Source organism: Haemorhous mexicanus, chromosome 6 (genome assembly GCF_027477595.1).
Source record: "Haemorhous mexicanus isolate bHaeMex1 chromosome 6, bHaeMex1.pri, whole genome shotgun sequence".
Classification (NCBI taxonomy): domain Eukaryota; kingdom Metazoa; phylum Chordata; class Aves; order Passeriformes; family Fringillidae; genus Haemorhous; species Haemorhous mexicanus.
Genome location: NC_082346.1, coordinates 52,122,046 through 52,134,959, shown reverse-complemented (window position 1 = coordinate 52,134,959; position 12,914 = coordinate 52,122,046). Strand labels below are relative to the sequence as shown.

The following is a 12,914-nucleotide window of genomic DNA, read 5'->3' as shown; positions in this document are numbered from 1 at the left end:
TGCAAAAAAAAGAGCATGTAGCTATTAAAAAGGCTCTGAGAATTTATAAAAAAAACCCCTGGAACTTCTACATTTATAATAATGCAATATGATTTTTAATATATAATGACTTTTGCATGGACTTGAGTAAATTTCACTGAAGGTTAGGTAAATGATCAGAGAGGGACTTGAAACTTATTTTACCTTTTCTCCTGCAGTCATGACTGAATACTAAACCACCCATCCTAATTGAATTTTGCCTCAAAATAATATAAGCCATAGGAATTGTAAGAGTAATTATTTTGTGACTGAATTATTGCAGCTTATATCACATGCAAGGCAATACAGTGCCTCAGACTTACTAAAGAGAAGGACCTGGAGCTGAAGCATGTAATAAGATGTTTAAAGAGGCAGTTTTAGATTTGCTACAGAATTTGCTTTGTACATTGTTTGCCACAAAATTCAGTGGCTTTCTGACAGTAAGTTTATGTGGACATTTTTTCTTTTATAATGGCACAAACAAAATTTTCTGTAACAGTGTTTACATGTAAGAAGCTACACCATGCAGTAGAACATTTTTAATAGCTGTTAATGGTCTAGTGAAACAAGTTTTATTTTGAGAGATTGCTAGATTTTTCTTAGGTCACCTATATGGTCACCTAATGGAGTTGAAAAATGCAGACACTTAAATTTTCTTTCACCTGATGGTACCATGTCCCTTTGTGTGTGTAAGTTGAGTTTTTTCTTAGTAGTATTGTTTTGGGTAATAAAATATGTTATTATATAATAAAAAAGTCCCTGGAATTTTGAGTTATTCAGTCTATGTGCATTTAAATGAAAGCCAGTAGAACTAGTGAACATGTGACAGAGCATAAATATAAACATTTTAAGCATCTCTGATGGCTTATTCTGCTTAACTTCTCCCATGTCAGGATTGTATTGAAAATAAACCCTCTGGCTGTGCACTCTATTCTGGAAAGGATAGCAGCTGAGGAGGAAGAAGGTGATAATAACTTTCAAGAGGAAGAAGAAGGAGGGTCTCATTCTTTGAAGGATGTCTGTGATATTAGAAGACCAGAGCCTTCTCCATTTTCTTCTCGTAGGGTCATGTTTGAAAATGAAGAGGTACTATAACATTTTGTTATTGCTTTGTGCTTCTGATAGAGAAAATGAATACTGTCTCACTACTTTACCTGCAACTTCTGGCTTCCACTTTTGGTTTTGTTGTGGTTTGGTTTTTTTTGTTTGGTTTGTTTTTTTTTGTGGTGTTTTTTTTTTTTCCCTTAAGTTAAGAATTTTTTTCTTTTTTCTTTTAGATGGTGATGCCAGGAGATGTAGTTGAAATGACTGAGTTTCAGGATAAAACAATCAGTAATTCTCATTACGTACTGGAACTCACGTTACCAAACATTCACTTAACACTACCAAACAAAAGCTTCTATGAAAAACTTTACAACAGGCAAGTATAATTGTTTTGCTTGGTTATCATGACCTGTACTCTCAGTTCTGTGTCACTTTCGATAAAAGCAATTGTCTAAGCAGGTATAGCAGGAACTCATTTGTATAGTTTATTTAAAACCCCAAAGTGCTATATAAATATTTTTCCAAGTTAACGTGACACCATTGCATCATGCACCTGATCAGTGCTACAGTAGCTGACTGCTAAAAAGTGTTTGGCAGATTTTGCGAACAAAGGGTGAAGTTAAATAGTCTTTGGCTCTCAGTGAACGCTTTGTTCACATCTCTGTGCAATATTTCATTTTTCTCTAATCTTTCTGATTTCTTCTTTAAATAGATTATTATACTTCAGAAACTTGCGCTCAATTTTATTCTTTTTATGTAAAAATCTAGAGCTTGCAAGGCAGTCAGAAAAAAAACCCCTAATTTGGTTTTGTAAGGCTTAAAGGTTTATGAAAATGTAGAGAAGGCAAGCCAAATTTATGGATGGGTGTTCATTTATTTCTGTTAGTTCACTGTCCGAAAACCAGCAAAATACTACTAGATTTTTACTGTGCTCTGCAAATATGCAGGAGAGATGCTGATCTATTTTAGTCTCTGATAGACATTACTTTGAGTATTTTCACTTCCAAAGTGACAAAGCAGAACCTTCCACTGAATATTCTGTTGGAATACTTCTGTACTGAATGTCTTTACCCTGACAGACACACTCACTTGAAATCAAAAGAATGAATGTTTCCTCCAACTTAGTTGAAAATTGATGTGATCAAAATAGGAGTTTCTCAACTCCCCCTCCCACCTACTGAGCAAATATATACCTACTTATAGAGTCTTTTGTGTCACTATCACATGTTAAACTTTGATATGTGCATACCATAATTACAGAAGAGAAGTTACTTCCATTTTTTATTGCTTTTACTCATGAATATATTATTGTTTCTTGTGCTCATGAACTTTATTTTCTCTGTGGAATCTGGAGTCTCTATTTATAAAAGTCTACAAAGGAATTATGCTTGACTGACTTTATACAAAATGGGTATATAGTATTATATTTTGTGTAATGATAATGTATTTCTTCCTAGGATCAGCAATGATTTATTGTTATGGGAACCCACAGCTCCATCTCCTGTAGAAACATTTGAAAACCTTTCTTATGGTGTTGGACTATCTGTGGCCAGCCAACTCATCAACACTTTCAGTAAAGACAGCTTCAGTCAATTTAAATCTGCAGTTCATTATGGTAATGCACTTAATAAATTATCTAGAACTATAGTGCTTTAGAAGTGTAATTGGCTGAAGTGATTAAGATATTAGTGGAAAGATTTTATAAACTTACGGGAAAACATAAAGCAAGAAAAAAAAAAGTAGATTACTGTTTAACTGGGTAAAATAAGTGTGAAATTGAATTGCATTACCAATGGAGAAACAGTGAGTTATTGGCATAATATGTGTACTAGCTAGAGAATGAGTTGTACTTGATTTTATCTATTAGATGATGAAAGTGGATCTGAGGAAGAAACACTACAGTATTATTCCACTGTGGATCCAAACTATCGTTCACGTAGAAGGAAAAAGCTTGACTCACAGAATAAGAACTCACAAAGCTTTCTGTCTGTTCTGCTAAATGTGACCCATGGATTAGTGTCAATATTCACAGATGTAAAGGTAAGGCACTGGGGCTGGAACAAGTGTTTTGTTGTTTTGACTATGGGTGGCCCCTTCATGCTGTATGCATCCATCTGGAAGGAGGTTGTGTTTTTAACAGTAATTCTGTAATCTTTATACTACTATAACTAGGCAGTAATGCAACACAGTATTTTGCAAATTCTGTGTACTTTGCTTCATGTGAGAATAACTGAAATGCAAGCAGGAAGATACCTATTGGTAGCAAATGTTGTGTTAGTTTAGGCTGCCTAAATGCAGCAAACTGTTAGCAAACAATTTCATAATTTCTCTTCTTCCTTCAGCAGGATGATGGAAATACAGTGGAAGGAAAATATGGTGAATTTTGGTTCGAGTTCAACAGTGGTTCCCTTTTCAGTGTGACTAAATATGAAGGTTTTGAGGACAGGCACTATGTTTGTCTCCATTCTAGCAGCCTCAATTTATATCATCAAGGTAGGCGTGGGATTGAGGTGGCTTTGGGGCTGAATTTGAAATTACCTCAGCTTGATGCTTTTTAGGGGAAAAGCTGTATTTTTTTCTCTTTTCTGCCATAGTGTGTTGTTTGGCACTATGATTATAATTTATGGCTAATGTTTCTAAATGCTACAGTAATGCAACTTCATAATAACTGTATTTAGTTAAAGTTTAGCTCCAACTTTCCAGACAACTGCTGGTCTTTAGAGATATTGTGATCCTTTGGCAAATTAGCTGTACAGCCTATTCTTTACTAAGAAAATGCACTCTTCCTTCATGTTATTGGTTGTTTAATTGAAGAAATTACAGGTTATCAGTGGCTGCTGTGTTTTTCCTCAGTAGCTAGTTGTCATCAACAGGTGAAGAATTTTGGCTGTGTAGTTTGTCTATGTCTGGTAACCTCCAAGTAGTTAAACCTTTCAAGGTTTGTCTCTCAGATGCCTGTGAATCAGTGGTGGTCATGTTTCAGTGCAAGGCTTTGTTATTGTGTGTTTAGACTTCAGCCTGGCGCTATCTCATAAAATGAAGAGGAGACACGTGTTCTTCCATGTAACCTGTAGGGGATTTCTGTCCTTTATTTCAATTTTGCTGTTTTGTTGGGCAAATAAAAACCTCAATCCCTAGTAGACACATTGAAGATGATAGCTAGAACTGTCATTTTAAATATTGGATCACCCATAACCTTCCCTTCACAGTTCTTGGTTATGCATGACTAACTTGGATAATTAAAATAATTTTTTAGGCATTAAGCATAAAAAGGATTTTCCTTCACACTTCATCAGTAACAGCTTTGGTAATTAATTCCAAAATCTCTTTGCAGGTTTGGTAGATGGAGTTGTCCCTTCCTCTGAAGTACGACTGCCCAGCACAATACGTCCCCATTGGTTAGAGCCTACTATTTGTTTTTCTGAAGAGGATGGTCTTAGTAGGACTACTTCAGATGGTGTAGGAGTGGATAGTCCAAGTATGCTGACTGTTGCAGTCAAAATCCAGTCAGATAAAATAGAGAGCAATACAAAGGTTTGTGTTATTTGTGCTTTTACAAGTTGAGTTATCTCCGTTATATGGCAGCATCTAGACATGGAGTTAGAAGGGTTACAGATGAAGAAGCCATATAGTTCTCGGACATTAATTTTCAAACTACAGTTTTCTGTTAGACTCTTTGGGTGGGATTATAAAATCTAAGCAGCAGCTTAATTTACTAATTCTTCCAATGCTTCACTTTGCTGATCACGCTATTTCTCTACTGAATGCATTTATTTGAATAGTTGGCATTTTTTGGTTTTGTTGAGTTTCTCTGTTGTTAAAACAGGCAAGAACAAATATAGAATTACACTGCAGTTAACTAGCAGTGTCATCTAATAGGCAGCCTTTGCTTACCTATTTGGAATAGGATTGGTAAATGGCAGTAGCGTTCATTAGTGTGGCTGAAAGAGGACCTCTTAGCTGGCATAGTGGTGACAAACAGGTTGGTTGAGTTATTTAAAGAAAGGTTCTGCAGACCAGCAAAATGTTGTGGGGGTTCAGCTGTCTCACATGTGAACTACTTTAGGTTGGTGCTCCTGGTAATTTCTGCTGAATCCCAGAGTGAATGTACAGGCAGCCTTCCTTCCTGTCACCACCACAAAGCTGCCATTTCTGCACTGTCCTGTTGCAAAAAGTATGATACTGTGTTAACCAGGGTTTCTGTACTGGAAAGCAGGGTTTTTCTAGACACCATGAGATTTTTGGGAGCAGAAGGGTGACACAGTTTCATAATCTAGATGTGAAATTGTTACATGTTTCATGTAAGTCAAGTCATGCAACTTTGTTGTGCAGGAATTTCTGGTGGCTGTTGGACTACGAGGAGCCACCCTTCAGCACCGTGTGTTGCCTTCAGGTTTAAGCTGGCATGAACAGGTCAGGTTGCTACCGTTTTCTTGATTACATCTTCAATTTCAGTCTTATTGCCTTAATTATCAAACTAAATCTTGATTGAAAATCTTGATGTTAGGCTGTGCTGTATTATCATACTGTGCTCTTGAAAGTGTTATTCTTTCTTTCCTTTTTCTCTTTGAGACCATTGACAGATGATGATCTTAATTTTAAGTTATTTCTTGTCTCTTCACTTGGTAGTGTTCCTCTCATCATCCTAGTTTTCTGCCCATGACATGTCAGGGAGGCTTTTGGCAGGGTTTACTTCATTCTGTTGGGGTTTGGGTTTTGTTTAAAATTCAGATTAAAAAATCTCAGTAGTGCAATACTATTCAAGTATGTAAATAATCCTTAAGTTGAAAATACCCGCAAAACAAGCAAACGTGTTATTTGCAGTACCGAAAGCATTTCTGTATTTTTCCCTTCTGCTCACTTTATTCCTCAAGTCTCATTTCTCAGTTGTATATTTCTTGTTTTGTATTGCTGGAAAAGCAGTACTGGATGACTTTGGGGAGGCAGTGAGCAGCAGTTTACACAAACACTTCTGAATGAGAAGGGTTGTAGTCATAGGTGTGGATGCAGAGGTAGAGCACAGCAGACAGGGCTGGAGCCCCTTATCTGTGTGTGTGCACAAGGCAAAACATGCCATTAGTACAGGAGCAGTGTCCTTGGATGTACCTTCCCCATGCTGGATTACAGACAGTACCTTTGACACTCAGTCTGCTCCTGTTCATCCTCCAGTCTGTGTAATATGCTGATTTTGACATGCATTGTTACTGTATAACTGTGTGGAGTTGAACTTGGGGCTTTGGACTCTGCTGTGCCCTTATTTTCTCATCAGCATAATATTCCTGTGGGTTTGTGTGGTCTGCTTTACACCATGTTGCTTCTTTGCTCTATGAAATTTTTCTCAAGTAACATTTCCAAGTGCATCACAGGCAATCTTTTTTGGAGTGGGAGGGATCAAATAAAAAATTTTCAAAAGAGGTAGTTAGAAGATAAAAATTCAAAAACTAGCAGTGATGGTATGCCCCAGGCCTGGAATATTTTAAGAACTTTTGTAGTGTAACATATTTGAGAAGGAACTATGACAGATGTTACAGAGGAGGATAGCAGCTAGTTTTATGTGGTAGTACAAGAAAAAACTGTTTATACAATGAATGTGCACATGGTTCTGAGTGCATTTCCCAAATCCACCCCTTAAGAAAGACTTAAAGTTAACTAAAAGTTAACTTTTTAGAGACAGAGCAAGGAAAATGCAAACACTATCCCAGCTACAAAGAGGGATGAATAAGACTGTATTTGGGCAGTGTCTTAAGAATGCATTGTGAAGCTTTGTTACAAGGAGCCACTTGAGTGTATGTGGATTGGTCTTTTCAATACCTTTGAAGCTGCAGTTTTTATGGGGCTTTTTTGTGTTGTTTACATTCCATGCTTCTCTCTAATAAGATATTGAGTAAACATCTTTAAATATCTGAGGCTGTTCACACCTTTTCCTTCTACTAATCTAACATTTTACTGTCATACCTGTTACAGATTTTATTTTTTGCTCTTTTGTGATGTGTAGTTGTTTGTTAATTTAACAGATATTGAAGTATCAATGTGTTTGTAATTTTTAGATTTTATATTTTTTGAATATTTCTGATGAGCCTGTTCTGGGATATAGTCCTCCAGCTACAATTACAACTTTTCATGTGCATCTGTGGAGTTGTGCTCTTGATTACAGGTAAGTAAAATGCAAGTGTGTCATTGCACTTGACACTGCAGCTGTATACTTACTCTTCAGGAATGCTTGAGTTTGCATTCTATAAATAATAGTTATTTAGGCACTTTTGGAAAAAATACTTAACAGAGATCCTTTAACTAGAAGGAATTTCAAGTAGGATATGACTTGCCTAGGTCTGGGAAGATGGAGTTAGGTAATCTGTAAGGCTTTGAGTGAACTTCAGATAAGTACAGAGCACTAATTTGTTTTTCCAATTTGTTATTAGGCCCTTGTTTTTGCCAGTCAGATCTCTACTTACTGTTGAAACTTTCAGCATTTCCAGCAGTGTTGCAGTAGATAAATCCTCTTCTACTCTCAGGTATGATTTAAATTATTATGAATCATGTACGCTCCTGTAAAACTTGTAATGCCTGTCTGCTTTTTTGACCTCAGAAGCTTTCATGTTGTATAAATGATCACACTGGTTTCCATCTTTTGAAATACACTTTGCTCACATTTAGTACTTCTGTTTTATTAGGTTAAATAATTTTGGTTATTTATTCTTTTTAGTTGGAGGGCTTCCTTTAACAACAAGCAATTCTGCATTTTTAATAAGATTGCAATGTCCTGAAATGAAGTTATGTCTATTTTATGAATTAGTAAGACCTTAAGATTTCTTATAATTTATTACTTGGTGACAGTGTTTTAATTAACTGAATATTTAATGACTAATGAAAATATCTGTAACTTCTAATAATTTTCTTGCAACTTCAGTTGAATATTCATTTTGTTTTACCTGTTCTGTTGTGAAATATCTACCATGTTGATTATTTTTATTGATAAAACCTTTTAAGTGATCTTTGAAACAAATGTTCTGTTAACTTGATTTAGAGAAAAAAGGCAAAAATAGAAATAAGTGTTAAGGATTAAGGCATTATTTCTTATTCTAGGAAGGATCAAATATATAAATTGAAGTGTAAAAATATATAATTAGCAATGGGGAAAATATCTTACAATGGTTAATTGTCAATAGATTTGAAAATTATGAGAGGTTAAGTGAAGAGTTTGAATTTAAGATATGCTTGGTATATTTGTGTTTTAAAATATTTTTAATATACTAATTTCTTTTGACTTACTAATTGCACAGCATTTCTCTAAGCATTTTTATTTCATCTTGTTTTTGTCTCTTAGGATAATTTTAGATGAAGCTGCTTTGCATTTGTCTGACAAGTGCAACACTGTCATGGTGAACCTCCATAGAGGTAAGGATGGTTTAGATGTGACAATCAATTGCAGAGCCTAAAGAAACAAAATTACAGGCATATTCAGTATACATAAAGATTATTTAAGAAGAGGACAGAGGAGATAAGATGCAGCAAGTAGAGTATGAGAGAATAGTGCTATGTTGATAAAAATCTGAGTGCTGTGGTTTGGATTTGTGAATCCAGAAGTATGTCAGAGAAGAGCACCTTGCAATTCCTCTAGTATCTTGTTACAATTTACTAATGTGTATTTGAAAAAAACATATGTTTAAAAATCTTGAGAAAGAAAATTTTTCAGAAAAGAGATCTCATGAGATATATATTATAAATAGTTGAACTTGAAAGGTGGTATATGGCACAGAATTAGAGGTTCTGAAAAGAATCATTCCAGCTGTGTTGCTCTCATTGAAATAATAAGAACCTTTAAGGACTGAGGAACTTGAATCAATGTTTACCAAATGAGTTGGAGAAATAATGAAACCTTGTGCCCACAGACATGTATTTAGCTTAGGTAAGAGACCTCTAGTAGGGGGCACAGTAAAAGTATGCCTTTCTTGTTTAAACCACAAAAGAGGACAAATAAGTTATTAATGGCACTGAAAGATTGGTACAGTATGAACATGTGTTTTCTCTCACTTCAGCTAAAAACTGATAGAATGTTTAGTCATTCAGCTTCTGTGTGCCTTGGTTTCTCTAACTCACACAGAAGGGATGAGGTAAATATCTTAAAAGATTACACTGCACGCAGATGGTGGTAGTGGGAGTGATACACTGGACTGAAAAGGTTCAAGTTCTTCATATGAATAGCTGAAACTTGAACTCTGAAAGTAATCCTCATAAAAGAAGGAAATGCAAAGATATAAAAGGCTTTGATTCCTTTACAGCTCATGCTGGTTTTAATGGGTTTATAACTGTATGTATATAGGGTTTTGCTATTTTCTTAGTAATTTTTAAAATTATCATATTTCAGATTATGTTCGTGTTATGGATATGGGACTGCTGGAACTAACCATTACAGCAGTAAAATCTGATTCTGAGGGAGAAAGAGTAAGTATTTAATCACAAACAAAATAAAATGTAAAATCTTCATGAGAGATTATGATTTGAAAATTACTTTATTATACTTGAAATCAAAGAAGGTTTTTCTGTTTACTTGTATTTTTTAATCATTTTCATTTTAATAATTTTAATCATAATAATTTTTTTGACTAGTTAAGTAAAATAATCTAAAACTAGCTGTGTATATGCTGTTTTTATGAACCTTTAGGATAATTTCAGCTTTGTTCTTGTTTTTTCATTGTTGCTATCTAGACTAAACCACGTTTTGAGCTGCACTGTTCCAGTGATGTAATCCATATTCGTACCTGCTCTGATTCGTGTGCTGCACTAATGAATCTCATACAATATATTGCAAGTTATGGTGATTTACATCCACCTGCTAAGACAGAAGTTAAACGTGGAGTTAGCAAGCCAAAAATGAAGGTATTTGGCAAAATGATAGCAGTTTAACTTTCTGATTCTTGGTAATATATTTTCATTTTAATCCCTGTTCTATTTACAAATAATATGAGATTTTCTGCAAAGAATTTGTATCTAATTTAAAATATATTTCAGAGTTAAAATAGTATTTTTTTTCCTGCTTTGGTCACTAAATATTTCAAAACATTATGCTGTTTACCTCTTGTACTTCATTCTTATCTAAAGAAGAAAATTCCAGGACATACATGAACTGTTCAGGTACTCTGATCTAAATACCCTGAACCACAATATTCTAACCTACTTTATGAATCATCCAGCTTGGTGTTTCAGGTCACTTGACTATTTAACAAGTTGAGGTGTTTTTTCTCACAGTTTAAGAGCTGTGAAGCAAGCTGTTCTAGCAAAATATTTTTGACATTTGTTGGTTTTGAGATGTAACAAGGTATCATTCCTCTCCTACAGGTAGAGACCTTTAGCCAACCATCTTCCCACGGACCAGGCCTTGCTGAATCAGAGCAGCAGATTTTACGGGATTTGATGAGTGATGCCATGGAAGAAATTGAGACTCAACAGACTGCTTCTGCCATCAAGCAAGAGTCTAATGGTGAGAATCCCCTGAAGACTTACCTCTACATATAAAGTACAACTTGTCTGGAAAGAAAGTGGGATTGAAAGTTTTGTGTATGTAGAGATGCTGCCGTAAGAATGGGAGCAGGTACTTAGGATGCCTGAAGGCTTCAAACTATGTAACAGATTCTTGCTTTTAATAATAGTAATGCAGAAGTACTTTGAGATTCTACTCAAATACACATTACTGAGATACTGAAAGCAGCAGGGAAGAAATCTGTCTCTGGGACTCTATTAAGACCCCAAATTCTCTAAGAGTGTAAGTTAGTGTGGAGGAATAAAGACCTCTCTTCTGTATGTGAGAGAGGTCCAGGAAGAAGGTACAGTTTCTAGTCACAGGAAGAACTTTTTAGCTGTAAAAATTTTTTTGAGTTAGCAGATAGAACAGGGTAGTTGATTGTATCACAGGATTATGGCTTCTGTATCATGGCTAGAGTGTAATTCAAGTTTAAATTTGATGAGGATTTTGTACTGCAAGTAGATTTCCATTACTATTTCCATGATCTCTGGTCTTCTTTTCTGTGGTGGAAGGTGAGCAGTCACTGTGGTACTGAAAGATTTTGATGCTGTGGTCTTACTACCAGAATAAGAAAGTTGCGAAATGTGTATTATTTATAGTAGGAATTGATTCAAGATATAATAAGCAAACTTTCTTGATATAATTGAAGTAGCAAACATAAATTTACTTAATTTTCATATTTTGTAAGGATTTTCCCACTTAAACATGTTTTTTCTTCACCCTCCTTCAACTCCCAGGAGTTTTAGATGACAAATCTCAAACTCAGGAACCATCTTGCTCAGATCTCTTCCTGTTTCCAGATGAAAGTGGAAATGTCTCACAAGAGCCAAGTCCCACTTACGCTTCATTTACTCATCACCTGATAAGTGAGGCCATGGGAGATGTTCCAGCAGAAAGTGATGATTTCTGCATTCTTTTTGCTCCTAAAGTTGCTGTTGCTGTAAGATCTTTTGAAAATTACTAAAAAAAATCCATATATAAACTGACTTAAAGAAAAGCTTATGTAAAGCCTGGGCAAATAAGATATCATAGATTTCTGTGATTGCTTAGTGATGCTTTTCTGTTTGGAAGGAATTTGTGCATTGTTGCTGTTAGGAATAAGTGCAAGTATTTTCGAATAGATATGATTTTTCTGTATCTCAGCACTCTGTAATTGTTCTCTCATCTGAGTGTTATATTAAACATCGGCAGTTTTCCTACATTTGAGTCATGTTTAATCATTGTAATATAAACTTAAAATAATGGCATAATTAGGAAAAAAATGTGTTAAGCAAAAACCATCACTTATCAAAACAGCAGCTTTGCATGTTTTCTAATCTTTTGTTAATTTCTCTTAATCTAAACTCTCAATGTTTCTAAGGATCTAAAATCCTTGCCAAACCTCAGACAAAAGCTTGTGTGTCACTTTACACCAATGTCTGCCCTCTGCATGTTGTCTGGTGGTATTCTTCTGAATAGACAGAAGCAGTTCTTGGGTTCCTGATTAGAAGCTGCATTTTCCCAGTTATAGTTGAGCGTGTTTGTTTCCAAAAGTGCTAATAGGGTGGCCTGGGCTCTTCTGTGGTTTTCTGCTTGCTTTCAACTAGTACTTAGTTTTGTTTATAGTTTAGGTGGGGAAGTTTTTTGTTTCTGTTTGGGTTTTTTTAATTGCTGTTTTTAACTACTTCACAGGTTCTACTTTTTCCATATGCTTTTGTCTGTACTTTATGAGAAACATTTCTAAACTGATCACGTGTTTTATAAACTTTAGAAGACAATACAGAAAAGTTTTCCTTTTCATAGGAAGGAATTAGACATCTTAATAAAGAAAGCAGATCTCACCTTCTCAATGCTATATGTTTTTTTTTTTTTATTAGGAAAAAGAGGAAGAGCCAGTTATAAAAATAATGGTTGATGATGCAATTATCATAAAGGAAAATCATTTCAGTCAACCAATAAAAAAAACGGATACAAGCAAAGCTCCACTTCATTTTCCTGTTCCTCTGGTACGCTATGTTGTAAAGGAAATATCTCTTATTTGGCATCTTTATGGTGGAAGGGATTTTGGGACTGCACCACCAACTTCTCCAGCTAAAAGTTTCATGTAAGTGTTTGATCTAATTATGTGGATTAGAAAATTTAGAAATACTTTATTTTCTTTTGATTTGGAGTAATCTTATTATTCAATCTCAAGTCTCCCTTGCTTGCTTCTTGGCTCCCATCTCACAAGGAATCAGTCGTAGAATAGTTTGGATTGGAAGGGATCTTAAAGATCATCTAGATTCTCACTCAGTTCAACTCCACACATCAGAGAATATTTTTCCTGTGTCTTAACCTGGACAAGCTGGGTTTG

At 35.1% G+C, this 12,914-nt stretch overlaps 1 protein-coding gene across 3 annotated transcripts in view; it reads left to right on the top strand.

Annotated features, from left to right (window-relative positions):
* Positions 1-12,914, top strand: part of ATG2B (autophagy related 2B) — a 43,787-nt gene that overhangs the window by 17,663 nt on the left and 13,210 nt on the right. For 2 of the 3 annotated variants that reach the window (XM_059850265.1, XM_059850264.1), the window contains exons 17-31: positions 912-1,104; positions 1,296-1,438; positions 2,520-2,677; positions 2,930-3,102; positions 3,405-3,555; positions 4,397-4,596; positions 5,395-5,475; positions 7,110-7,216; positions 7,482-7,574; positions 8,387-8,457; positions 9,428-9,504; positions 9,769-9,939; positions 10,399-10,540; positions 11,320-11,522; positions 12,439-12,665. In XM_059850265.1, the coding sequence (XP_059706248.1) occupies positions 912-1,104; positions 1,296-1,438; positions 2,520-2,677; positions 2,930-3,102; positions 3,405-3,555; positions 4,397-4,596; positions 5,395-5,475; positions 7,110-7,216; positions 7,482-7,574; positions 8,387-8,457; positions 9,428-9,504; positions 9,769-9,939; positions 10,399-10,540; positions 11,320-11,522; positions 12,439-12,665 (2,190 nt within the window). The remainder of the gene's footprint in view (positions 1-911; positions 1,105-1,295; positions 1,439-2,519; positions 2,678-2,929; positions 3,103-3,404; positions 3,556-4,396; positions 4,597-5,394; positions 5,476-7,109; positions 7,217-7,481; positions 7,575-8,386; positions 8,458-9,427; positions 9,505-9,768; positions 9,940-10,398; positions 10,541-11,319; positions 11,523-12,438; positions 12,666-12,914) is intronic. The other variant, XM_059850266.1, reaches the window with a different exon arrangement.